Genomic DNA, 27,794 nt, shown 5'->3' with positions numbered 1-27,794 from the left:
GTTTCATTTACCCTTGCAGCTCATGGACCCCTCCAGGTCCAGCCTACAGTGGTGGTTGGATCCCGAACATTTGTTGCGCGGAGTAGACCTGGAGAACCCCCAGTGGGTTATTGTGACGACAGATGCCAGCCTCTCCGGTTGGGGTGCAGTTTTCCAGTCACGGTCGGCGCAAGGTCCATGGACATGTCAGGAGGCGAAGTGGTCCATAAATAGTTTGGAAACCAGACCAGTACTCCTCGCCCTACAGGCGTTTCTCCTGCTCATCCGACACCAGTCTGTACGAATTCTGTCCGATAATGCGACGACTGTGGCATATATCAATCGTCAAGGGGGCACGCGAAGTTGGCTGATGGCCGAGGAAGCAGACGAGCTGATGGCATGGGCGGAAAGCAATCTGACTCTGTTAGCAGCGTCTCACATAGCCGGCATGGACAACATGCAAGCAGATTTTCTCAAGTCGCCCCTTTAAGAGGGAAAGTTGATGGTGCGTCTCTGGCGACCCACCCGAATGTGGCCCAGTTTTTGAGGGGTACCAAGCATCTTAATCCTCCGGTTCGTCCAGTCTGTTCTTCTTGGAGTCTGAATCTGGTACTCCGGAGTTTGAGCCTATTAAGCGGACCACATTAAAGAATTTAACACTCAAGACTGTTTGTTTTTCTCGTGGCTGTTTGTTCGACCAGGCGAATATTTGAACTTCAGGCGTTATCCTGCAGGGAATTGTTCTTGCGGATTTCGGAGTCTAGGATATCGCTTAGAACCGTACCCTCATTTCTACCGAAGGTCGTGTCTGCTTTTCTTCTGAATCAATCGGTGGAGTTGCCAGCTTTCCCAGATCTAGATCGGAACTCTCCTCACGCTCATGATTTGCGGAAATTGGATGTCCGACTGGTCCTCCTTCGGTATTTGGAGGCGACTAATGATTTTCAGTTGTCGGATCATCTTTTTGTCTTATGGAGCGGTTCTAAGAGAGGATATCAGGCATCTAAGACTACCATTGCCCGTTGGTTGAAGGAAGCTATAGCTTCGGCTTACCTATGTCACGGACGGCTGGTGCCGGATGGTCTGAAAGCTCATTCGATCTGGTCACAGGTGGCATCCTGGGCAGAGAGCCAGTGTGTTTCACCACAGGAGATTTGCCGAGCGGCTACTTGGAAGTCCTTTCGTACTTTTGCTAAGCATTACCGTTTGGACGTCCGTGCTCCGGATGTCGACTTTTTTGGCAGCAGTGTGCTTCGAGCGGGACTATCCGGGTCCCATCCCATTTAGGGCAGCTTGGGTACATCACAGCAGTCTGGACTGATCCTGGTACATACAGGGAAAGGAAAATTGTTCTTACCTGCTAATTTTCATTCCTGTAGTACCAAGGATCAGTCCAGATGCCCACCCGGGGTATTCTGTTCTGGAGAGTCTGCTCGATGTTTCTCATCATTTTTTCTGCAGAATATTATGATATCGTAATGGTTCAACAAGAAATGTTCAAGTCAGCACTCCATAGTTTTTTCACGGTTTATTATTCAAATTGATTTGTTGGTCTGGCCATTGGTTGTTAAGGTTTTTCTTTCTGCTTTGATATTTATTATACTGAAGGATCACAGGTGGCACACTGGACTAAGAGGGGGGTACTGGAAGGGAGACACAACCCAGCGGTCTGGACTGATCCTTAGTACTACAGGAACGAAAATTAACAGGTAAGAACTAATTTTCTTTTCTTCAACAACTTCTTCTGCAACTACTGTACCAAATAGACTAATGATAAACAAAACTGTACCACCTACAGAAACATTCCTGTCATTTCAGAGGAAGAAACTGATGTCAGGCCCACAATTTGTAATCCAAGAACTGGAAAATGGACTCTTCCATTCCAGGAATGAACAAACCAAAAAGTGAATCCACCTGAATCAATCTGGAAAAAAATGAGATACTTGACCAAAATAGTAAGGGAGCAAAACTGATAAAATATAGGCAAGGGCACTCCAAGTAAACCATAAAGTAAGTAGGAAACAGTAATAAAAAATAATTTGGAAAGTTAATGCTGCTGTGTAGCACAAATTAGGGACAATAGTGGTGCGGAATGCACCGAAAGTTTAGCGCTCAGCCTCATTCTGTTATGCTGGAGCCTGAAGCCCATGACTGTGGTCATTGTGGGAGAAGATGGAATGGGTATCACAATGCCACTACCAGGATCAGAACTGAGCTCTCCACTTCCTTCATCAGGCAGACCTGGCTTCTACTGCTGCTATTCATCTAGTCTCCCTGCACACAATTGCTTAAGCACCTAACATAGTAAATGATTGCGAAAATAGATCATCCAGCCCATTCAGTCTGCCCAGTTATTCTTCCTACATTGCTAAGGATACATCTCAGCTGCCATCCACAGAATATGACCCACCTCCTTTGTTTTCCACTATCTTGGGCAGAAAAGCATACAAGATCCCCACATAGTTCCCTCCAGCCACCTTCCTTTCCCATGCCTAACCACAAGGCTCTGTAATCATCTAAATAGCCAGCAATACTTGTGTGGCCATTGTCCAATCATCTGGCCTCTTTGGTACTCTGTATAGCCTGCCAAACATAAGGCTATGTGAGCGCTTGTGTTTCGGATAGGATTTCTAATTCCAAATCTTTCAGCCTACCAGAAAGAACCAGCTGCTAGTTTGATTCTGTTATCACAGTATTTTATTTAAAACATATATTTTTATACAACTTTTCTTAACATTATTAGTGAGCCTCAGAGATTCCTGATACAGAAACAAAGCAAATCTATTAGGGATATTTCTTTAGTTACAGAACATGTCTGGTTTTTGTCCATGGTTCCATGGGCATATATGACCATTCTTATTTGTTTTCAGCCATATGTTTGTTTATGCCAATATTGATTGTAGTGTGGTTAAAACTAATCTAATATAACAAGCTAATTATGGCTTGATCCCTCAATTTTCTGCTCCAGTTGGTGGAAAATTAAGCTAGTCAGAATTTTATTTGAGAATAGAACACATTCTTAGAACTTAATCTGGTCTATGATAGATCTTTGACTTCCATTGACTCTGAAAAGAAAAAAAAAGTCTTAAGTTGCTTGAAATTTAAATCCCATTCATATTTATATTCTGGGATTTGTAGTTCTGTATTTTGTATTCACAAGAGCATTACAAATCTTAACATGGCTAGAGAGAAGAGATGAAAAAGCTAGATGTACTTTCTGGGATCTGCTGGGTACTTGTGATCTGAACTGGCTACTATCATAGACAGGATGCTGGGCTTGATCAACCTTGGTCTGACCTAATATGGCATATCTTATGTTCCAGAAAAATCTCGCAATCAGGATCTTTCCATCAAATTTCAGTCTGCCCCTCTTCTCTCCTGTCAAATGTTATGGTGTGCACTCCTACTTCACTTTTTTTTTCATTCTGGTTCTTGTCCCACTTTCTTCTAAAACTAGGTTCCACAATTCTGCCCCACCTCTCTCTACCACCCAGGTGACTTCTATAAATGGAACTATAAACTATAATTTTGGTTGTGCAGTAAAATGATTAATGCTTTTGTAATGGCTGTAGGTTGGTTGATTGGTTCCCCAATATCCCTGACGATGTTCGTTGGATGCAGGAACAGATGCAAGTGGTTGTAAGTGCTGTTTTTTCTCGAGCAAAGAAGAGGTTTATCTTTCCACCTTGGTAAGTCATGGATGGCTATTGAGATGTTGAGTTTCTTGTGATGGATTTTTTGTTTTCAAAATGCAAAACAAAATGTGTGTGCTATGTCCATAAACATATTTGTACAAGTAAAAGAACAGATCGCAAAAACGTGTCCATAGGATGTGATCTTGCTGTGTAACGTTTTAAATCAAATAACCATATATACAGGATCATCCTGCTACTTCATAGAGACAATTCTTAATGTTTTTATAGGTGTGGTTATATGCAACATAGTTAGGGACCTTCATTTTCAGTGTTTATAACATTTTTTTTTTCTGGGAATTTGTTCTATTAAAACAAAAACTGGCTAAAATCAGTGGGGGGGGGGGGGGAACTTATTTTCTGGGCCAATATTGACATTTTATTTTGTTGGACAGAAGCCAGGATAGTAAAATATATTTTATTTATGGGGGACAGTTTCAAGATGGCCACCAGATACAGATGCTGATTTGAGTTCCCTTTCGTAGGACTATTCTTTTTCCTATATCTTTTACTTTGTATTTTTTACCTTCTAAACTGAGAAGAGAAAAAGGAAATATGCTGCTTCCTTTTCTATATCCATGGTGACTAGGGAGCCTATTGATGCTTATGTTCAGTGCCCGATTACAGATGGAGAGAACCAGAGGTGGGAAGCAGTTATCTTCCTAATCCCTGGTGTTAGAACCTCCCACTCCCACACCAATTCCACTACTGAAAATGATTCCGCCCCTGGGAATATACCTGTCCTAATGCCAGGTATATTGGCAAGGCCATTGATAGGAAAAAGTATGTGACCCTGGGCCAGAGTCCAGAGGAGAGTAAGTCGCTGGATGTGAGGGCTGGAGGATGACCTGAGCAAATCAATGAGAGTTCTGAAAGTTTCTTTCATCACGAAGAAGAATCTGTTCTGCTCTGGAAGACAGTGGGGTCTAGCACCAAGCTATTTGAAGGAGTAGCCAACTTGGATTCCCAAGTCATGAAGGGACTTCTGGTACCGAAGGCTGTGTCCCCACCCTGAGGTGTAGGAAAATTGGAGATAGAGAAGCCATCAGTTAATCTGACTAGTCCTAGACATTTTGTCCATGGTTATATGCACTGAAATCACCTGTGTAACTTTTCCTTATGAAATTTCTCCAGATTATATGAACTTGAGCAGAGAATGGGGGAGATTGAGGGTCATGTTTCTGCTATGGCAAGCCAAGTGTCTACAATACAAGCTTTGGGGTGGCAAACATTGGAGACAATTTGCTGCTTCTTAAGTAAGAGTCCTTGGAAAATGTGGTCAGGTCAAAAAATCTACAGCTGCTTAATTTTCCTACGTCTCACTGTCTGTATATGAGCTGTTTAGAAAGTATGTAAAAGACGTTTTGAAGATCTTTCAAGATAATGCACTTTCTTAAAGCTATTATATTCTTGGAATGAAACGTAATATTAATGAAGTAGAGGGAGAAATGGATGTCTTGGTGTGATTACTGATAAATGTTGACTTGACTGCTTTTTAGAAGATTCCCAGAATATTTCAATGAGAACAATACTTACCACTTTTGCTCAAGAATCTAATAAGGATTGTTACTGATTTGACTCGTGTGACTCAGTTGAGGAGGAGATCTTTCCTTCACCTAGGACAAGCAAAGATGATAGTCCTCACACATGGGTGACATCTGATGGAGCCCAGCACTGAAAAGCGTTTTTTGGTTTTTTTTTTTAATTCTTATATTCCAAGAATACATCTTGAACTGCAATGCATTTCTCCACAAGAACATTGGAATATTTAAGAAAAAATTTTTTTTAAAGATTATCATGATTATATGCTTCTAAAGTCCACGTATAGAGAGATCCAATTGTACACCTCGGTGGTGTAGTATACTACAATTCCAGCAGAAAAACTAGCTTATAAGTAGCTTTTTTTTTTTTTTTTTTTGGCGGCCTAGTTGCTAACATAAGTGTTCAGCTATTAAACAGGTGAGGAGACAAGCTGAATTTCCTGGTTTATTAGATAAAAAAAGATGAAAATTGAGAGGGTTGATAGAAAATGTATGAAGCCCCTAACATTTTGACCATACATTTATAAGGAAATTTAAGCAGGAAAAACTCCCCAGTTCCAAAACGTGGGGTTTCATCAAAAGGAATTATCGCCTTCTCGTCTGCGTGGACCTGGCCAAATCAGGAAATATTTGCACTCTATTATTTAGAAAGTGCTCCGTACGATGTTTGAAATACTTCTTTAAAACCCAATCTCTGTCTGACTCAAGCAGGAAAGAAACAATTAGTGTAGCTGGTGTAGCCAGGTTTTCTTCAGAAATGTCCAGCTTTGGGGTTTCTATTGGAGAGAGAATTTGCATATAATCCTTATCCAAGGATCTTTTCTTAAAGAATGGAATATAATATACCCTTGAAACTAGGGGAAGAGTCTGTTCAGTGATCTTAAGTATTTCCGTTAAATATCTTTTCCACATATCTTTGGGAAAAACATGCAGAAATTTAGAAAAGTTAATACATCAAAATTTTTTTTCTCTAATTTGGTTCTCCATATTTTCAAGTTTAAGTTGGAAAGACTGATTTTCCTTACTTAATGCTTGTTGTAAAGTAAAAGTACTTTCAAATCTTGTTTTAACAATTTCCAACATTTTCTTATTTTCACTGAATTCTTTCTCCACTGTTGTTAATTGAGACTCCACAATCTTCACATTTTCAAAAAGTGGATTTAACTGCACCATTATATTTGTATTTAAAGTCTGAATAGCTTCCCAGATAACCTCTAGGCTGAACGTAGTAGGTCTTACCAGTTCCACTGGCTGAAATTTAGGAACTCAGTCCGATCACCTCAAACCTGCTGTGCTGCAACACTGACAACAACCTCCTCTGTTTCCTCCATGATCTTCTGCAATGCTGAAGTGTCTTTCTGCAGTCCCCCAGGCTCAGCACTTGAGCGGTCACCGCCCACATCTTCCAACGGCTCCAGATCTCACTGCTGGGATTGCATTCGTGCTCCTGCTGGATTTACAGGGGCAGACCGCACCTCTCGGGACAGAGATGCCGAAAGCCTAAGGAGGTGGTCAGGCTAGACTTCCCCCCCGACCCACCTCCAGCAAGCCAGCTCCCAGAGTTGAAGCAAAAGCTACTCTTCGGACGTGAGCTTCCATCGGGCCAATCAAAGGTTTTAGGGGGAGAGCGGCCGAGCCATCTCGCTCTCTCGCCCTCCGTTTTCGGGCCGAGTGCGGCATTTTGAAAGAAGAAAAATATTCAAAGAGGTAAGAAGGACACTCACATACTCCACGCTAGTACGCAAACTTGGATCCCAGGAGGTGTCTTGGCACTGAAAACATTTGTCAAAACTTCTAGAAACTTTGACTGGAACGCTGATCATGCTCAGCATGCCAGTATCCACTTGGGATCCCTCTTCAGTCTCTCTTTTTCCACGAAGCTTTTGTATCGTGACTGTGGAGCTCGTGCTAAACGTTTTGCAAAACTGTTTTATTCCCGTTTTTTGGGTCACACTGGATCCCTCCAATCTCCTGGGATTATTTATCAGACATTGTGGTAAGTTTTTGTGTTCTTCACGGTCGATTCCAGACTGTGCTGCTTTCCGATGTCCGCCAGTCATAGGCTGCGCACCGCATTTTTTTCCGATAGCGGCATCCTGTTTTCGACAATGTCCCCAGTGCCCCTGGGCTATGACCATTGTACCTAAGGGCATCGCTCGACATCCGGGGTTGTGCTTTCTGTGCCCAGATGACTCCTAAGGGCTGTCGCGTGCGCCATCAACAAGATGGAAATGTTTTTTTGTGCCAAAAAGTCTGAACTCTCGACTTCGGCATTGGGGGCATCAACACCAAGGGACTTGAAGTCTCGGCGACCCAAGCTCCTGCATTATCTTCCCTGGGTTCGCAGGTGGAACTGGGCACAGAAGATCATCTGCTTTCTGTCTTTTCCCGTTCCAGGTTCGGATACTTGCCGTCTCCCTCTGCTCCGCGGAAGGACCGGGCCGAGCATGAGGGGAAATCAAGAAAGCGTTGCCATCTTCCCATGGCTCCAAGCTCGGGAAGGCACCAGCACCAAACAAGCGGCCCCAGCTCAAGGAGGCATCAGCCTTCATTGAGGCTGAGAGCTCGAGGCAATCCCCACCAGGTCCGGTGATGGCCACCGATCCCCCTCTGGCTCCGACAGGGATCTGGTTTCATCTCCTCCTCTTCACGCTGTTCTTCTGACGTTAGCATTTGAGGAGGAGTTTGAGCACCGAGTGCAGTTGGCAGTTGGCAGAGCCCTACAATGCATCAAGCCATTGGCCCCATTGGGGCTGCCCCCATGACCGGAGCAGATTCCATCGGTGCTCACATCTTTGCTAGAGCAGCTGAATTTATTGCTTGGTGTATAAGAAGAGTATAAGAACATGCCATACTGGGTCAGACCAAGGGTCCATCAAGCTCAGCATCCTGTCTCCAACAGTGGCCAATCCAGGCCATAAGAACCTGGCAAGTTCCCAAAAACTAAGTCTAACCCATGTTACTATTGCTAGTACTAGCAGTGGCTGTTTTCTAAGTCAACTTAATAGCAGGAAATGGACGACTTCTCCAAGAACATATACAATCCTTTTTTTTTTTTTTTTAAACCAGCTACACTAACTGCACTAAACACATCCCCTGGCAAAAAATGCCAGAGTTTAATCGTGCATTGAGTGAAAACTCCAGGGAGGAAGACTCCGAACCAATGTCAGGAAGTATTTCTTCACGGAGAGGGTGGTGGATGCCTGGAACGCCCTTCCGGAGGAAGTGGTGAAGACCAAAACTGTGAAGGATTTCAAAGGGGCGTGGGATAAACACTGTGGATCCATAAAGTCTAGAGGATGTGAATGAAGAGAAGAGGCTCGGGGGTGGCTTGCTTGCGGGAATGACAGCTACTACCTGGAGATTAATATCCTTATTCAATAAACATACACACAGTTAATGCGACTCCAACATTGCTCTATGCTTCAACGGCAAGAGGAAATGTGGAAAAAAGGAATTGCATCCTCAAAAAAAGCAGGGGAGTAGCTTGCTTGTTACGGCGGTTACTACCCCAAACCAAATAAGCCTGATACTTCATTTTCAATGCATATCCAGCATAGCTCTCTGCTTCAACGGCAGGGAGAATGAAGAAAAGACAATTTATATTCAGACAACAACCAACAAGGAATGAATTACATAGTCTGGGTAAACAAGCATGGGTGTAGCTTGCTTATTACGGCGGTTACTACCCCGAATCAATTAAGCCTGATACTTCACTTGGAATACATATCCAGCGCAGTTCACTGCTTGAATGGCAGGGGGGAATGAAATTAAGAGTATTTATATTCAGACAACCAACAAGGACTGAATTGCACAGGCAGGGTAAACAAGCGTGGCAGTAGCTTGCTTATTACGGCGGTTACTACCCCAAACCAATTAGCTAGCTACTTCACTTAGATGCAGCTCCAGCACTGCTCTCTACATCAATGGTGGGGGTGGAAGGGAATTGGAACCAAAAAGTTACCAATAAGGGCCCTGACTTCAGCGGTCAGAGTAACAGATAAGTATGAAAACAATTAGGTGTGAAGGCTTGCTGGGCAGACTGGATGGGCCGTTTGGTCTTCTTCTGCTGTCACTTCTATGTTTCTATATATGTTTCTATATAAGAACTTCTCATGGATTGCCCCCTAGTCCTATTATCCGAAAGAGTAAATAACCGATTCGCATTTACCCGTTCTAGATCTCTAATGATTTTAAACACGTCTATCATATCCCCCCTCAGCTGTCTCTTCTCCAAGCTGAACAGTCCTAACCTCTTTAGTCTTTCCTCATAGGGGAGCTGTTCCATCCCCTTTATCATTTTGGTCGACCTTCTCTGTACCTTCTCCATCGCAACTATATCTTTTTTTTTTTTAGATGCAGCGACCAGAATTGTACACAGTATTAAAGGTGCGGTCTCACCATGGAGTGATAGAGGCGGCATGACATTTTCCGTTTTATTCACCATTCCCTTTCTAATAATTCCCAACATGGTTTGCTTTTTTGACTGCCGCAGCACACTGAATCGACTATTTCCTGGCGTGTAGCCAAATGGACTCAGAACGAATGGGATAGTATCCGCGTGCTAGCAGTTGGAGACGGATCTGACGTCAGCACGGGGGTATATATATCCCCACAGGAAGCGTAGCAACTCAGTAATTTCCATCTCCAAAGCAGTTTGGAGTGCCTGCACGCTAGTTGAGCGTGCTTTCCAAGACTACTTTAATTTTTTCTCTTTTCTTATAATTCTAGATTCTACTTTCTACTTTCTGTAAAACTTTCGAGCCCCGCGCTCCTGCGGTGATACCCAAAGGTCACTCCCCCAGTTGAGCTGCCCGGGGTGATTTCCGTGGTCCCCCCGGAGGTTAAGTCCTCGGTCCGGCCGAATCGCGGCAGGGACACAGCCCCCGGGCGATGTTCGGGTGAGGCTTACGAGGCGCCTCGGTCCCGGCGTGGACAAGGCAGCGGGTGCATATCCTCAAACGCGGTGGTGAAGGTAGTTGCCCACTCTCCCCGCAGCCGGAGACCGCCTGGGTTCCAGCCAAGAAGCGCCGAGGTTCAGGTGAGGCGTCCATCTCGTTTTTCGGGTCTCCGAAGGAACAGAGGATCGGGGGCGTGGCACGCCAAGGAGGGCGCCATTTTGTGGGCCTCGTTCAGGTAGGGCGCCGGTAATAGGCGCAGGTTTATTCCTCCTTGTGCGTATATTGCCTTATTGTTGTGAGCATTTCCACTGGGCGTGTATTGCTAACCGCCGGTTCAGGAACGGTATTGCTACACCGCCTGTTGCTGAAAGCCTATTGACTGCTATTGAGCGTATATTGCTAACCGCCTATTGCTGAAAGCCTATTGAATGCTATTGAGCGTATATTGCTAACAGCATATTGCTGAAAGCCTATTGAATGCTATTGAGCGTATATTGCTAACCGCCTATTGCTGAAAAGCCTATTGAATGCTATTGAGCGTATATTGCTAACCGCCTATTGCTGAAAGCCTATTGAATACCATTGAGCGTGTATTGCTGACCGCCTATTGCGGAGACTCTATTGAGAGCCATAGTGCGTGTATTGCTAACTGCATATTGCTGAGTGCATATTGCATACATTTGGGCTGTTTTCTCGGCCGCCTATTGCTGAGAACATATTGCGCCTATTGCTGCCGCGTATTGTTATTATTGTGCGCCCGTTGTATTAAGCGCCTCTTGCTGCCGCATATTAATATTATTGTGCGCCTGTTGTATTAAGCGCCTATTGCTGCCGCATATTATTATTATTGTGCGCCTGTTGTATTAAGCGCCCATTGCTGCCGCATATTATTATTGCGCGCCTGTTGTATTAAGTGTTCAGCGCATATTTTTCAATGGATCCGAACGCAGCAGCGTCTTCAGCGACGGCACCGCCTGCTGCAGGCATTAAAGCCCTTGGCCTCTGCTCTGCATGCCAGCTTAGAGCCATGCGCAGTGAAGAGCCAGACTCCCTATGTGCCCAATGTGAGGAGGCCGTGGGACCCTTAGGCCAGGACCGGTCTCAGCCACGATTTGTTGACAGTTCCCCAGGGGCTACCCCGGATTTAGGGGGCAGTCTCGACCAATCAGGAATCCCGGGGGATCTTGTACCCCGGCGATTAGAGGCCGCTTCAATTTCCTGGGTGGATCTCTTTAAGGGGACTCATGCCTTCGTACAGATGCAAATGGCTTCCCGTCCAGGCCCTGCGGTTCCTGCTGTTCCTGTGGTTCCTGCGGTGGCTGCGGCGGCTGCTGCGGTGGCGGCTCCTGCGGATCCTGTTCCTGGACCCTCACGCCCTTATCGCGAGCGGGACCTCCCGCCGCTGGACAGTCCGGATCAGTCACACCAGGAGGTTTCACCGGACGAGTCCGAACTCCTGGACGAGGGGGACCTTCCCCCAGGGATTGAGCCATATAGGACCATGAGGCGGTTCTTCCCTAAAGAGGATCTCTCCGACCTGGTGTCTCAGTGTCTGGCAGAATTGGGTATTACAGGTCCCAGCCCTTCGGTGCCCTCCGCGCAGAACCCCCTGCTGGAAGGTCTTTGTCCTACAGCCCGCCATTTTCCATTCTTACAAGCGGCACAACAACTGATAGATTTAGAATGGGCGGCACCAGTGGCTTCTTTCAAAGGGGGCCGGGCTCTGACGAGCATGTACCCATTGGCACCGGCTATCCAGGACCTGCTGGCGTGCCCTCAGGTGGACGCCTTGATTAGCGCTGTGGTCAAGCGCACTACTATTCCAGTTGAAGGGGGGACGGCCCTCAGGGAGCCTCATGACCGGCGACTGGACGCCATTCTGAAACAGACCTTTGAGGTGGCAGCTCTATCTTTGCGGACCGCAACTTGCTCCGGCGGCAGACATGGAGTCAGCTCTTTCGTTCCTCACGGATGCTGCATCTGACCTAGTCTGGACAACAGCTAAGGGGATTTCATCCTCCGTAGCTGCCAGAAGGCAGCTCTGGATCCGGAGATGGTCAGCTGACGCGCCTTCCAAGACCCGCCTCACCAGATTGCCCTTTAAGGGCTCTTTTCCTATTTGGCAGCGACCTGGATAAACTGGCCAGTACATGGGGTGCCTCTCCAGTGCCCAGACTACCGGAAGATCGGTTTAGAAGGAGCCAGCGCGCCTTTCCAAGGCCCTCCAGGGGCAGGAGATCCCAGCGCTTTGTTCCTTACAGGGGTCGCTACCAGGCACCGCGCCCTCAGGCCAGGAATCAGTCCTTTCGGACCAAGCAGCGCAAGAGGGGAGCGGGCCCGAGCTCGGGTCCCGGTCGCACCTCCCAATGAGAATCCGCCGATTCATCTGGGGGACGGAGCCATAGGGGGCAGGTTAACCCTCTTCTACCCCAGATGGGTCGAGATTACGTCGGACCAGTGGGTACTCGCCATTATCCGGGAGGGATATTATCTGGACTTTCATCATCTCCCTCCAGACAAGTTTGTGGAATCTTCCTGTCCCATACACAAGAAGGCAGCATTGGAAGCTACCCTGGCGAGGCTCCTGTCCTTGAAAGCCATCATCCCAGTACCTGCCTGGGAAGTGAATTCTGGACACTATTCCATTTATTTCATGGTACCCAAGAAAGGGGGCACTTTTCGGCCTGTGCTGGACCTCAAGTCAGTCAATCGATACTTGCGGGTACCGAGGTTTCGCATGGAGACTCTGCGCTCCGTCAAGGCTGCAGTACAGCCAGGGGAATTCCTCACGGCATTAGACCTGTCAGAGGCATACTTGCATATCCCGATCCATCCGGATCATCAGCGCTACCTACGCTTCAAAGTTTTGGGACGCCACTTCCAATTCCGGGCTCTGCCCTTCGGGTTGGCCACGTCACCACGGACATTCACCAAGGTGGTCGTAGTGGTAGCAGCGGCACTCAGGAGGGAAGGAATTCTGGTCCATCCCTACCTAGACGACTGGCTGATCAGGGCAAAATCTCGAGAGGAGAGCCTTCGGACGACCGACAGAGTAATCGCCCTTCTGGAAAGCTTAGGCTGGGTAATCAACCTCAGCAAGAGCTGCCTACAGCCTTCCCAGTCTCTGGAATACCTGGGAGTACAGTTCGACACCCAGGCAGACACAGTCCGTCTCACTACCAAGAGAAAGTTGAAGCTTCAGCAGCGTATCCAGCATTTGATGGGAGCCAGTCGGCCCATAGCCTGGGATTATCTGCAGATTCTTGGTCTCATGGCATCCACCCTAGAAGTGGTGCCTTGGGCGAGGGCCCATATGAGACCTCTACAACATTCCCTGCTCTCTCGCTGGAGCCCCCGTCTACGGAACTATTCCACGCACCTGCATCTGCCAGCCAGAGTGCGGACCCAGTTGCGGTGGTGGTTGCAGTCCAACCACATGAGCAGGGGGTCGAAGATGTCTTCCCCCATGTGGACTTTGCTCACCACAGATGCCAGCCTGAGCGGCTGGGGAGCACACTGCAAAGAACTCACCGCACAAGGGCGGTGGAACAGAGAAGAGTCAGCATGGAACATCAACCGTCTAGAGGCCCGGGCAGTCCGATTGGCATGCCTTCAATTTGCTCACAGACTGAAGAACAGAGCAGTCAGAGTGATGTCCGACAACGCCACCACGGCAGCATACATCAACCGTCAGGGCGGAACCAGAAGCAGACAAGTATCTCTGGAGATCGCCCCACTGATGGCCTGGGCAGAGGCGAATCTGCAGGACATCTCTACCGTCCACATTGCCGGGAAGGACAATACCACGGCAGACTTCCTCAGCAGAGAAAGCCTAAATCCGGGAGAGTGGCAGCTGTCACCCACAGCCTTCCAGATGATTGTGGATCACTGGGGGATTCCGGACATGGATTTACTGGGGGACAAGTCCAATGCTCAAGTACCCAGATACTTCAGTCGCAAGCGCGACCCGTTCTCACAGAATCGATGCCCTGGTTCAGCCATGGCCTCCAGGGACTCTGCTATATGCCTTTCCTCCGTGGCCTCTGCTGGGCGCCATCATCCACAAGATTCAGAAACACCGGGGCCTAGTTCTTCTAGTGGCACCCGATTGGCCAAGAAGACCCTGGTACGCAGACATGAGAAGACTACTTGCAGGGGAGCCTCTCCCCCTGCCTCCTCTCCGGGACCTTCTACGTCAAGGTCCCATCCTCCACAAGGATCCAGCTCAATTCTCTCTTACGGTCTGGCCCTTGAGAGGGCTAGACTGAAGAAAAGAGGTTACTCGGAGCCCGTGATTGATACACTCCTCCGAGCTTGCAAGTTTTCCACATCCCTCACCTACATTCGCATCTGGAGAGTATTCGAAGCATGGTGCGACACTCATGGCACCAATCCCCATGTGACCACAATCCCTATTGTGTTGGATTTCCTGCAGGATGGACTTCAGAAGGGTCTCTCCCTCAGCTCCATCAAGATTCAGGTGGCTGCGCTGTCTTGCTATGGTCCCAGGAGGGATAGCAAGACCATCGCCATGCACCCAGATGTTTCTCACTTCCTGCAAGGAGTCAAGCATATTCGTCCGCCACTGAAGTGGCCTGTGCCTTTGTGGAACCTCAACCTTGTTTTGGATTTCCTCGCGGAGTCCACCTTCAGACCCCTTCGGGGCCTATGTCTCTGTCCTCTAACCTTGAAGATGGTGTTCTTGCTGGCTGTATGTTCAGCCCGCCGCATCTCAGAGCTACAAGCACTGTCCTGCCGTGATCCATTTCTCAGACTCACTCCGGAGGCTATCCATCTTCGGACGGTCCCCTCCTTTCTACCGAAAGTGGTTTCACAGTTTCATCTTAACCAAACCATATCCTTGCCGACCACGGCGGGTCTGAAGAAATCTGAAGAAGGGCGTTTATTACGCCATCTCGACATTGGCAGATTGCTGCCCAGATATTTGGAAGTGACACAACAACTACGAAAGACGGCCCATCTGTTCGTCCTGCACAGCGGGAAGAAGCAAGGTGAAGCGGCCTCGCGGCCCACCATCGCCCACTGGATTAAAGAAGTTATCAGAGCAGCTTACGTAGAAGCCGGGAAGTCTCCGCCTCTACAAGTCAAGGCTCATTCTACCAGAGCACAAGCGGCATCCTGGGCTGAATCCAGGATGCTGTCGCCTGCAGAAATCTGTAAAGCGGTGACGTGGTCCTCCCTCCATACCTTCTCCAGGTTCTACCGTCTGGATGTCCAGGCCAGGGAGGACTCCGCATTTGCGAGGGCGGTACTACATGGTCCTCAGGCAGCCTCCCGCCCAGGCTGGGAGTAAAGCTTTTGTACATCCCATTCGTTCTGAGTCCATCTGGCTACACGCCAGGAAATGTTGAGATTACTACCTGATAATCTCCTTTTCCTTAGTGTAGACAGATGGACTCAGCATCCCGCCCAGCTGCCTGTGTACATGGGTTTCACCGATTCAAGGTAAGCCATGTCTTCTGTTCCATAAGAGTGTACACTCTACCTGGTGTCAACGCCTTCCGGTTGTGAATGCTGGCGGTCTCCAGCTACTATCAATCGGTCAGGGGAATCCTGTTTTCACTTTCACTGAGCGTCAGTACACATATCCATAACAGCTTTTGCAAGGAAGATTACTGAGTTGCTACGCTTCCTGTGGGGATATATATACCCCCGTGCTGACGTCTGATCCGTCTCCAACTGCTAGCACGCGGATACTATCCCATTCGTTCTGAGTCCATCTGTCTACAGTAAGGAAAAGGAGATTATCAGGTAGTAATCTCAACATTTCAATGTATTATCAACTAGATCTATTTCAATATTGGGGTAATTGAAATCTCCCATTATTACTGCAGTTTGGTTAGCTTTTCTAATTTCTCTTAGCATTTCACTGTCTGTCTCACCATCTTGACCAGGTGGACGGTAGTATACTCCTATCACTATACTCTTCCTGAACATAAGGGATTTCTACCCATAAAGATTTGATTGTGCATTTAGTCTCATGCAGGATCTTTATCAGGTAGGACTCTATGCCATCCCGGACATAAAGTGCCATACCGCCTCCCTGTCATTGCGATATAATTTGTACCCTGGTATAGCAGTGTCCCATTGGTTATCCTCCTTCCACCATTTCTCTGAGATGCCAATTAAGTCTATGTCGTCATTCACTGCTATACATTCTAATTCTCCCATCTTACTTCTTAGACTTCTGGCATTAGCATACAAACATTTAATAGTGTGTCTTTTGTTTGTATTTTCATTCTGCTTTTTAATTGATAGAGATAAATTAGAATTTTTTAGCTCAGGTGAGTTTTTAGTTACAGACACTTGGACCACTTTTCTTATTATTGGACCCTCACTGTTGGGATGCCCTAATTCTAATGTGTCTTTAGTATCCTTTGAAGATACCTCCCTCCAAACCATGCGCTGCTGAGCGACTTTCGGCTTTCCCTTTTGTTCTAGTTTAAAAGCTGCTCTATCTCCTTTTTAAAGGTTAGCGCCAGCAGTCTGGTTCCACCCTGGTTAGGGTGGAGCCCATCCCTTCGGAAGAGACTCTCCCCTTCCCCAAAATGTTCCCCATTTATTTACAAAACTGAATCCCTCTTCCTTGCACATCATCTCATCTATGCATTGAGGCTCTGGAGCTTTGCCTGCCTCTGGGGACCTGCGCATGGAACAGGGAGCATTTCAGAGAATGCTACCCTGGAAGTTCTGGATTTAAGCTTTCTACCTAAGAGCCTAAATTTGGCTTCCAGAACCTCCCTCCTACATTTTCCTATGTCATTGGTGCCCACATGTACCGCGACAGCCGGCTCTTTCCCATCACTGTCTAAAATCCTATCCAGGTAATGCGTGAGGTCCGCCACCTTCGCACCACGTAGGCATGTTACCAGGCGATCCTCACACCCACCAGCCACCTGGCTGCCTACATTCCTAATAATTGAATCTCACTAACTTTTGCTTATTAGCTGCCTTACTGACTATTAAAAGCACAAACACACTAAATAATATACCCCAATAGTTTACTTCTCCCCAATACTTTAAAAGAAAAAAAAATTCCCAAGCAAAACTTACTGACTCCTTTCAGCCACCAGCAAGATGATCCTCTCCTCCCAGTGCTCCCACTGGATTGAAAGGGAATGGGTAAAAGAGTGCTATTTCTCAGCTGTAAACATGGGGAAAAAAGGATGGGTAGCAATTCTTCTGAAAAAGAATGTTCATTTTCAATTGACATGAGAAATAAGATACAAAGGGTAGATTCCTGATCATCAATGGGAAGGAATTCAAGATTTGTAATCTATATGCCCCAAATGAATACAATCATGCATTCTTTACAGCATTGGTAAGTACATTAATAGGAGTGATGCAGGGATTGTTTATGGTAACAGGATTTTAATTGTAAGCATGATCCTGAGATTGATCGAGACAATGGAAATAAGAAATAAAGTAAATGGAGATCTAAAGGAGTAGCATTTTTTTGTCAAATGCTGCTATTATGTTTGGAGAGTTCTCAATCCAGCAACCCAAAGACTTTACATACATTTCTTGGGCTCATGGGTCTCTCTATAGAATTGACTACATTTTGGCGTATCAAGAAATTTTTCTCACAGTTAAGATTGGCCAGATTCTGATTTAAGTATCTCCATAGGGCAGAGTGGGAAAATATGGAAACTTCCAAGTTACCTTGCAGAAGATTATAGTTTCTGGTGTACAGTCTGAACAATTGACAACATAGGGATTCCCCAATACTTTTCTGGGAAACCAGTAAGATGGTCCTACGGGGGAAGATCATTGTATATTTACTATGGAAGAATATGGTGTTAAACAGGACTATTTTACAGCTGGAGGAGAAGCTGCAACTTCTTAAAAGGTCACTAATTCGGCACACAAACAAAACTAACTTATCAGCCTACAGAGCAGTTTTAGAGACATTAAAAATACACTTGCATATGAGGACACAGAAAATATTGCGACATGCAGAAAACAATTTTTGCTTTGGAAATAAATCCGGGAAATTCCTAGCCAACACTTTTAGAACTTGGAAAGGGAAAACCTTTCTCGAGAAGATTCAGTCTACCCAGGGTAAGTTAGTGGGGAAATGTAGAGTTCCCTGTACATACCAGGATCAGTCCAGACCGCTGGGTTGTATCTCCCTTCCAGCAGATGGAGTCAGAGAAAAAACTGAAGGGCACCCCCTCTTACCTGCGATCCTTCAGTATTTCGCTGACTCCAGCAGATGAGGGTGACAGAACCCGCGGTCCTGATCCATTTAAAAAAAAAAAAAAAAGAAAGCAAAACAAGCCAGGACTAGTAAGACTTAGGAGTTTGCTTTCTACCAGTGGCTAAATCAAGTCTTCCCGGGGCTGCTGCCTTGGGTCAGGCACAGCTGGGGTTAGATACCCCATTAGCCATCTTCCCGGAGCCGCTGCTTCTGCTGGTGAGTAGGGGGATTAACCAGTGAGCCGGTCCCTCCCCCTTGCACCCTGAGACGGCATAATTCCTCAGGGGGGGCTGCCTGTACCGCAATTTGAGGTCCCAGGGGCGTTTTTTCCCCTGGGTGGCTGCATGTCAGCATTTTTGAAAAAAATAAATAAATAAACTTGTTTTGCTACTGTACACACAGGTTTCCCAGGAATCTGGAAGGGTGATTTTCACCGCTTTTTTCGGCCTCGTGCTCGCTCCCTCTCAGCGGGCATGTCACGGGGTTTGCCGTGTTCAGCATGCAGGGAGCTGGTGGTGCGGCTCTCCCGCCATAGCCTGTGTACACTGTGCTTCCCGGGAGGGGAGGGACCATCGGGGAGCAGCAGCGGGTCGTTTTCGGTGCGCTCCCGGGACACAGGGAGGAATTCGCGCCTCTGCCAGCCTCGGCCTATCCCCATCCCCCATCTAGCACGGGAATGGCAGCCATTTTGCCTCCACCACGCTTCAGTGGGGGGCTGGATGCAGGGGAAGGGGAGATCCCTTCTCCTCTCTCCCCGCCGAATTTGAGCCCTGTTAGACAGCGGCTCCCAGTGCCTGCCTCCCCTCCGAGCTCTGACCCTACTACAGGGGGGCCTTAAAGGGGCAGCGTCTCTTTTCTTCCAAATTTGTGCTTTTAATACACAAGGCCTTTTTGGAGGCTGAGTTGCAGGCTGAGGAGCCTCCGCCTACGAAGGTGACTAGGCTTTCTGGGGGTTCCGATTCATCCAGAGGGAGGACATATCGTGCGGTTTTGGATCCCTCTGGAACCCCCTTCGCTGGACCCTCTCCTCGTGGATATTGGCGGAAATGTTGATGAGCCCACCCGAGTTGAGGGGGTTGACCCGAGGGTCCTCAGATTGTTTCGGAGGGAGGAGCTTGATCATTTAATCCTTCATGTTCTGACGGAGCTCGGTATTGAGGCGCCGCAGCTGAGCTCGGAGGCTACTAAGGGGGACCCCGTTCTCTCGGGGCTTTGGACCCCTCCTAAAGCTTTTCCTTTTCATCCAATGCTACTGGAACTAGTGACCTGAGAATGGGAGGCTCCTGAGGCCTGCCTTCGAGTGGGGCGAGCCATGGAGAAGCTCTACCCACAGCCAGGCGAGTCCTTGGCCGTTCTTAAGGTCCCTAAAGTGGAAGCGGCCGTTTCAGCCATCACTAAGCGGATGACCATTCCGGTAGCAGGGGCTGCCGCTCTTAAGGATCTTCAGGATAGGAAGCTGGAGGTCCTTCTCAAGCGGAGTTTTGAGGTCTCGGTGCTTTGCGTTAGGGCGGCAGTCAGCAGTAGCCTCATGCAAAGGGCAACTCTTCGTTGGGTGCAGCGGTTGCTCACCACTCAGGAGTTGCCTCCCGCGGAAGCGGAGCAGGCAGATCGCATGGACATGGCTGTGGCTTACACCGCGGATGCCTTGTATGATCATCTTCATGCATCTTCGTGCACTGTGACTTCGGCGGTCTCTGCTAGAAGGCTTCTGTGGCTCCGCAACTGGTCAGCCAATGTTTCCTCCAAGGCCCAGCTAGGCAATCTTCTCTTTAAAGGGAAATTCTTGTTCGGGGATGATCTGGAAGCCCATCATATCCTTTGGGGACAATAAGGTGTACAAGTTACCGGAAGACAAGCCTAGAACCTCCAGGTCCTTTGGGTCCGCGCACCCTCTGTACCGGGGACAGCGCAAGTTTCGGCAGACCAGAGCTCTGGCCTTCATTCCACGTCAGCTGTCAATGAGATCTCAGGCTTGGCCTCATTCCTTTCATGGCCACAGGCCTCTCCACAACGGGGGTCCTCAGGGATCTTCCAGGGGCAAGTCCTTCCAATGAAGGTGTCCTGGCCCACTCCTTTGCCTGTCTCTATTCTTCGAGGAGTGGGTCAAGATTATATTGGACCAGTGGGTTCTAAGCATCATCAAACATGGCTATCCTTTGGATTTTGCACACCTGTTGCTGGACCTGTTCTTGACGTCGCCCTGCGGGTCCTGCACGAAACGGACAGCTGTGTTTCAAACCCTGGGCCAGTTGAAAGTGCTGGGAGCCATTGTCCTGGTCCCGCCGGAGGAATGCAAGACCTGCAGATACTCCATATATTTCGTGGTTCCCAAGAAGGAAGGCTCCTTCCGCCCAATCTTGGATCTGAAGAAGGTGAACAAAGCGCTATGGGTACCCCGTTTTCTCATGGAAACTCTCCACTCAGTCATTGTGGCCGTCCACTCCGGCGAATATTTGGCTTCTTTAGACCTGACTGAAGCAAATCTTCACATAGGGATCCACGAACAGTATTGGTGGTTTCTCCGGTTCATGATTCTGGGCGAGCATTATCAGTTTCAGGCACTCCCATTCAGATTGGCAACAGCTCCCCGCGTCTTCACCAAAGTAATGGTGTTAGTAGCTGCGGCCCTCAGGCAGGAGGGGATTTTGGTTCATCCCTATCTGGACTATTGGCTCATCTGCGCAAAGTCCGAGGAGCTTTGCAGGGCAGCGGTTCAATCAGTAGTGGCCCGGCTCCAGGCCCATGGTTGGGTCGTCAATTTTGCCAAGAGCCAATTAGTCCCATCCCAGGTGCTGAACGTTTTGGATGCTCAGTTCGACACATCAGTCGACAAGGTCTTTCTCACGCAGGAGCGAATCAACAAGTTAATGGCTGTCATCTCTACCACTACCCCGGGTTTGAATTATTCCCGATGCTTGATTGACCACTTTGTGGCTAAGTATTTTTTGATTAATATCTGTGGGTTATCAGCCGGTTTAATGACACAAAAAAAAGTTGTTTTAATAATTTGCACTTTAATGGTTCATATATAAAATTACTAATAAAAATCTTTTGGAGTGTTGGGTGGGTAGACATGAGACAATAGATGATTAAAAACCTTTGAGCTCACAGGCTGACTACTGCCTGCGGCCCATTGCGGGCGAGAGACAGCGGATTAAAAGTTTACCGTGAGCAAACGCCTATGATATTGTCTCTAGTCTAGTCTTTGATATGTGTTGGTGGTAAATAACTATAAGACTATTTCCCTCTCTAGAATGTTACACTTTGTTGTGTGAGTAACTATTTGAGAGGTGTTCGCTTCTGTTTAGTGATTAAGTCTTTAAATAATTACATTTTAAATGAAATCAGAAAAAAGTTATTACTTAAAGATGCAGAATTTTAAATATTTTGAGCAGAATTTCCCTAAAAATTCACTGTATGAGTATCTCTTCTACTCGCTCTCCCTATTCCCCTGGCCACTTTGCCCTCTTTGGCCCCCAACTCTTCCACCTGCCAGTATCTCTCCCCTCCACTTCTAGGCTCAACCCCTTCCTCTCTATAGCCACTCCCAAAGTTTGACCCCGTTCTCAGTAGTAACCCTCACACAGGCTTACTTTGTCTTGTTTGTCTGTCTGTGTCTCTCTCACTCTCTCTCCTTCGCAATCTCCTCATATAGGCTCTTTCTCTCTGGCACTCACACTCAAGCACCCCCTTCCCGCGCTCTCTCATACTCCCCTGCCTACCCTCCCTGTGTACACACACCTCTACACATATTCACTCTCACCGGGGCCTTCATCTAGGCCGCAAGCGGAGAGGCGGCACATGGGGACCTTCATCTTCACCGTGAATGACACGCTCCGTTCACGGTACGCTGGGGTCTCCTCTTTCATTTTCTTTGGCAAATCTGCACAGGGGGGAGAATTCTGCGCTCCACAGTAGTGCAGAATTCCCCTTGGACTAAATGACAGGGACCTATGTTACCAAATTGATTACAGCTAAGGAAACTTGTAAAGCTAGGAATATTCCTACAGTAGTTATTGGGTTTGACTCAGAAAAGGTATTTGACAGGATATCTTGGTCTTATGTTTTCAGTCTTAAGGAGGTTTGGGTTAGAAGGAGACATACTGAGATATATATATATCACTTCTGTGTGAACCTCCTGTGTCAAATATAGTGGTGAATGGTAGCATAGTCTCAGATATTCACAATTGGGGGTGGGGGGGGGAGAGACAGTTAGACAAGGATGTCCTCTTACACCAATCTTATACATTTCTATTGATCCTATGATAAGGAAAATTAGTGAATATGCCACTATTGAGGGCTTATAAAATTGCAGCCTTCGCTGATGATATACTAGTCTTTTTGGCTAATCCCATTCAATCACTAAAAGGGGTTATGCATACAGAAATGTGTGTTTCCTCATTCCAAAGGACATCAAATCTTCACAAGAGTGTACTGTTCTGTTCCTTGTGTCTCACTCTGCATGTAAAAGTGGCTCCTAACTCCTACACTACTACCTAAACCTCGCCTCGAGTTACTAGATGGGCCTCCTATAGTAGCATAAATAGCTGCTTACTATGGTGCCACCCCAAGAGGTTCTCTCCTCCCCTCTCCTTCTTTCCCGCCTTCCCCCCCCCCCTACATCTCGGGCCCTTCCCCCATCCTAAAAATGCCCAAAACGGAATTTGCGAAAAAATGCAAAGTGCGAAGCCAGCCCCCTTTTTCTGAAATCCCACCCCCGACTCTTCCCCAATCCCTCCCCTTTTACAAATTTGCATCGCACCATGCGTTATAGTGCTTATTGCAATCGTTAAGGTGGGTTTTTTTTGCATGCGAAAACTCCTTAAAGCATGTGAAAACGCCATAACGTGATTTGATAAATGACCCTGTAAGTTTGTATCTGAGACAATGGAGGGTAAAGTAACTTGCCCAAGGTCACAAGGAGCGACAGTGGGACTTGAACCCTGGTCTCCTGGTTTGTAGCCCACTGCTCTAACCACTAGGCAGCTACTCCACACTAAGAGAGAGAAATGTTCCTGTGCCAGTCATAAAGAACTATAGTGTGATATGGGAGATAGAGAGTTCATATGTGTTAACAAATGGGATAGGGTTCAAGGAATAGAAATCACAATCAAGAATTGAAGCAATGTTTCCGTAGGATTAGATTGAGCACAGAAAATGTAGTCTGTTCAGAGGCCTGGTGAATGGTGTTTCTTTGTCATCTCATCCTGATGTGGCCCATTTTTTGGAAGGGAGTGAAGCACCTTAGGCCTCCCTTGAGGTTACCAGTTCCATAGTGGAATCTTAATCTGGACGTTTTGGTGCACCCTATGTTCCAGCCACTGTGTAGCCTTTCCTTACAGTTGTTGACTTTGAAGACTGTGTTCCTGGTGGCTATATTTATTTATTTTATTTATTTAAGTTTTTTTATATACCAACATTCAGGACAATAGTCCCATCATGCTGGTTCACAAGAAACAGGGGTGCAATAATAATATGTTCTGCCCATCAGATTTCTGAGCTTCACGCCTTGTCTTGCCGGGAGTCATTCCTTCAGGTGACTCTGGGGTCGTTACAGCTGTGTACTGTGTACTGTTCTTTTGGGATACTATTCAACCATCAATGTTCTATCATCGAAAACTTCCACCTGATCCATATTTTGCTCACCCCTCTTGCCATTGGGAGCATAATAGGGAATGTCAGCCAGATCACAGATTTCTATTAGGCTGGTACCACTGTGATTTTACTGCTAGTTACACAGACCACCTCTCTTAATACCTGAAATGTTAACACCAATATCTTAAATGTGATGCGTGCTGAAATGAATAAGCAGTACAAAGTTTTCAACATTTTAATGTGGTTTTCCCAGCATGATCTGCATTCTGAAACTGTTGTATTTTATAAAACAGTTTAGATGGTACTCCTGCCAATAACACTTTGCAATAGTCTAAATGGGAGACCAGCAGAGAAGAACCACTGTTTGCAGTGCTTTACAATCCAAATAAAGCTTCATACACACACACACCATATTAAATATAGTTTAAAGAGAGCCCATTCTGCTACTGCCACCTGGGCTTCCATATCAAGACACTCTCTATTCCACCATTATTCCTAAATTCCTTAATCTTTTTGCAGGCGCACACTTGATGCCATTAATCTGCAATATAGCAGTAAGTTGGTGAGAGTCAGCCACCCTCTATCTTTACCATGTTCATCTTAGAGTTATTCAGTTTAAGCTTACTAGCTGATAGCCAATCCTATATCTCATTGTAGACCACCAGTAGAATCCCCTGGATCACTATTACAGATCACATTAGCCAAGGAAACTAGGGGAATAAGGCAGTCTTTATTTGTATTACACAGTAGGTTCAGGGTAGACTGATAGAATACCAGAGGTCCATAGAGTCCAATAATCTGATTTGTCTAAAGACATTTTATAGTCTGAATTCCCCTTACTCAGGAATTGTTCTAATTTATTATCATAATCTAAGAAATATCTGTAAATAGAAGTATTTGATTAAAAAGGCCCAGTGTGAGATGTTTTTGTTAACACGTTGTTTTTTTTGGGGGGGGGGGGGCGGGGCGGGGGGAATGAAGGGTGAGCCAGTCAGCACTAAAGAGTGTGGAGGGTAGAGAATGAAAGTTTACCTTTTTCATGTTTACCTTTTTCGATATTCCCCATATTCCCCTCTCGTTTTGCTTGTTCAATTCTAATTCTATTCTTATACAATTTTTGTTAAATAATGTTCATATTGTTTGCTGTAATTTCCAACTGCTGTTTCACTGTAAACCGAAGCGATATGTACTTGTACATGATCTTCGGTATAAAAAAGTCTTTAAATAAATAAAAATAAATAAAGTACAGAGTAATGCAGATGAGAATGAATTTACTCAATCCTACATTTAAGACGTAATATCTCAAAGAGATAGTAACTCAATAATATACCTGGACTTGACCAACATTACTCAAATGATGATTTTATTTATGAAATTGTAACCGAACTTTATTGGCACCTGTTAGAACGTACGATATCCTAGATTTACTAACCTTAGTCTATGTGCCTATTTGTAAACCATTGCGATGGTATATAACTTAGCGACGGTATAGAAAAGTTTTTAAATAAATAAATAAATATTGCTCCTTTTGGGCTTTCAGTTCAAGTAGAACCAAACACTCACTGGGACTATAGTTTCATGCACTTTTATTTGTAGCTACCTGGTGTTTCACCTCTAAGTTGACGATTGAGAGTTCTCTAGCTGAGAGGAAGAGACTCTCTGGTTTCTTCCAAATCACAACAGTGCACATTGGAGCTAGCCAATAAGTACTGCTGTTACGTATTGACTAGGATTCTCCCACCTTGAACTCTTACCATGATCTCTGCAATGTCTCCAGCCTTGGCCCTTTCACAGAGCAGAAGCCCAAGTCTCCAGCATGGCAGCACATAGCACTGTTGAATATCAGACCAACCCAGATGAATGTTTTGTAAATGTGCTCTATATTTGTAGTGGTATAGTACAGTTATTTTATTCATATAGCTTTGCGCACCCTTTTCGAGATAAATGATTTTTCTCTTCAAAAACTGTTATACCTTTAACATGTGCCTAATTTAATGGAAGAATTTTTGTTTCTTTGTGCTCAGATGAACCTGATCAAAGAGCTTATCTAGTGCATATTTGACAGGATTTAGGAGCATTTAGTCAAAGAACCAGGCAAAAATGGGGAGGGGAAGAAAAAATTCTGTCAATTACTCTGATTAGGGTGGCAAATATTTGTTTAAATGAATGAGGGAGTGGTGCAAAACTATCATATAGGCATATCATTTTTCTATATTCTCTTAATCTATGCTGACAAGATCTTTTTAAGAATGAGATTGGAATGAGGTTTAAACTTTAACTAATAAATAATTTTGTCCTTTTTTTGCAGTAAACGAAGCAAAATTTCACTAAGAAAATGCCTGAGTCTGCCACCCAGCCTGCCACTGTACTCACGTTTCCTGGGCTCTAAAAATTACCCCTGTTCTTCTATGGACATGGAAAACTGGTTCTGGGATATCCCATACTCCTCAGACACAGCTGGAGAGCAGATGACCATTGGTCAAGAACAAATCTTAGATGCCACATCTCAAAAGATTTGCCTCATAAATTCTAATGATTCAGGGGTAGAAATGAGTTTCTCTAGTGAAGATTTTGATTCCTCTTCAGAAAAGTCTGCAAGTTAAACCAGAAGATTTGTTCAAAAAGGGTTTTAGCAGTTGGCAGAAAGCTTACACTGTTAAGAGCATTGCTTCCTCAGCTTTTCTTCCAAAATATTTGAAGATCATTTGTTTACAATAGTTAATTTTTAAAGGTTCATAATAGTGATTTCTTTTATTTTGCACATATCTAGCAAGATAGTTTGTCTGATTGAAAAATGACAAAGCAGATTCCAATTTTTAAAGAAGCAACAGAAGGCTATTTATTTATTCTTCAGTATATTTCCTTCATGCATTTATTACCCTTTAGAAAAAAATGTCTATGCTTAAATTAAAAATAAGTGAAAATGTCAAGGGGTTGTAGAGGCAACTGAATATTTTAATCTTGTCGCCCACATTGCATATTCCCTGATGGAATTTTATTTTATTGCAATTATGAATATAATTTTGTTTATAAATATGCTCTTCAGCGATTATAGCACTTGAGCAAAGTGAAATAATGTGAATGGGGAAACAAACTCCAATTATATTTACACATTGAAATGTTATATATCTTGCCTTATGTGGAAAATGTGATAAATTGGTTCTAATTTGAAAAAAATGTTTAAATGGTGGAATCTTTTTCTGTAACCCCATATAAGAATTACAAAACTATTTAAGATTAGAGTGTCAGCCTGAAATGGGCCCAAAGATTATCCACACTTACTCACTGTAATTGTATTGACCATGTAGGATCATTCTCCTTGTAATGTTTGACTTCATTATGTGATTTGAAATGATGCAGAATAAAACTGGCACAAAATGTGAGGGATAAGGAAATATATGTCTAAATAGCAGATGTGCAATTTAAAAATATAAAAATAATTAATATATAATAAACAGCAATGATTAAAAAAAAAACAATAAAACTGGCACATTTAAATTAAGAACCAGTTCCAGAAATTAACAGACATTTCAGCAAATTTGCCTGCTTCAAAGGAATATAAAACCAAAATTTCTTTGAAGGTGAGGGTCAGTAACTAGTAATCAAAATCAATGATTTTCTTTTAGATGTTTCTCTGAATATCCAAGGACAAGTATGAATCTTTTATTTGATCTAAGCGCTAGTGTTTGTGCTATCCCAGAACTGTATTGGATAGATCTCATGAGATCCAGAAGGCCCTAGGACATACCTAAACTGCATCTTATAACTATTAACTGTGTCAAGGGTCTGTTTTATGTGTCATTTGTTTAGTCTCTTTGAGAAATGCCATTTACAACACGAGAACATGATATGGTCCTGGGTTTCA

At 45.5% G+C, this 27,794-nt stretch overlaps 1 protein-coding gene across 4 annotated transcripts in view; it reads left to right on the top strand.

Annotated features, from left to right (window-relative positions):
- The window catches only part of LOC115090693 (patatin-like phospholipase domain-containing protein 2), a 124,956-nt gene extending 97,494 nt beyond the window's left edge, over positions 1-27,462 (top strand). For 3 of the 4 annotated variants that reach the window (XM_029600126.1, XM_029600127.1, XM_029600124.1), the window contains 2 exons: positions 3,552-3,668; positions 26,238-27,462. In XM_029600126.1, the coding sequence (XP_029455986.1) occupies positions 3,552-3,668; positions 26,238-26,532 (412 nt within the window). In that variant the 3' untranslated portion in view covers positions 26,533-27,462. The remainder of the gene's footprint in view (positions 1-3,551; positions 3,669-26,237) is intronic. The other variant, XM_029600125.1, reaches the window with a different exon arrangement.
- Positions 27,463-27,794: the final 332 nt, after the last annotated feature.

Source organism: Rhinatrema bivittatum, chromosome 4 (genome assembly GCF_901001135.1).
Source record: "Rhinatrema bivittatum chromosome 4, aRhiBiv1.1, whole genome shotgun sequence".
NCBI lineage: Eukaryota > Metazoa > Chordata > Amphibia > Gymnophiona > Rhinatrematidae > Rhinatrema > Rhinatrema bivittatum.
Note: the sequence above shows the minus strand (reverse complement) of the source record. Positions and strands in the feature narration are given on the sequence as shown.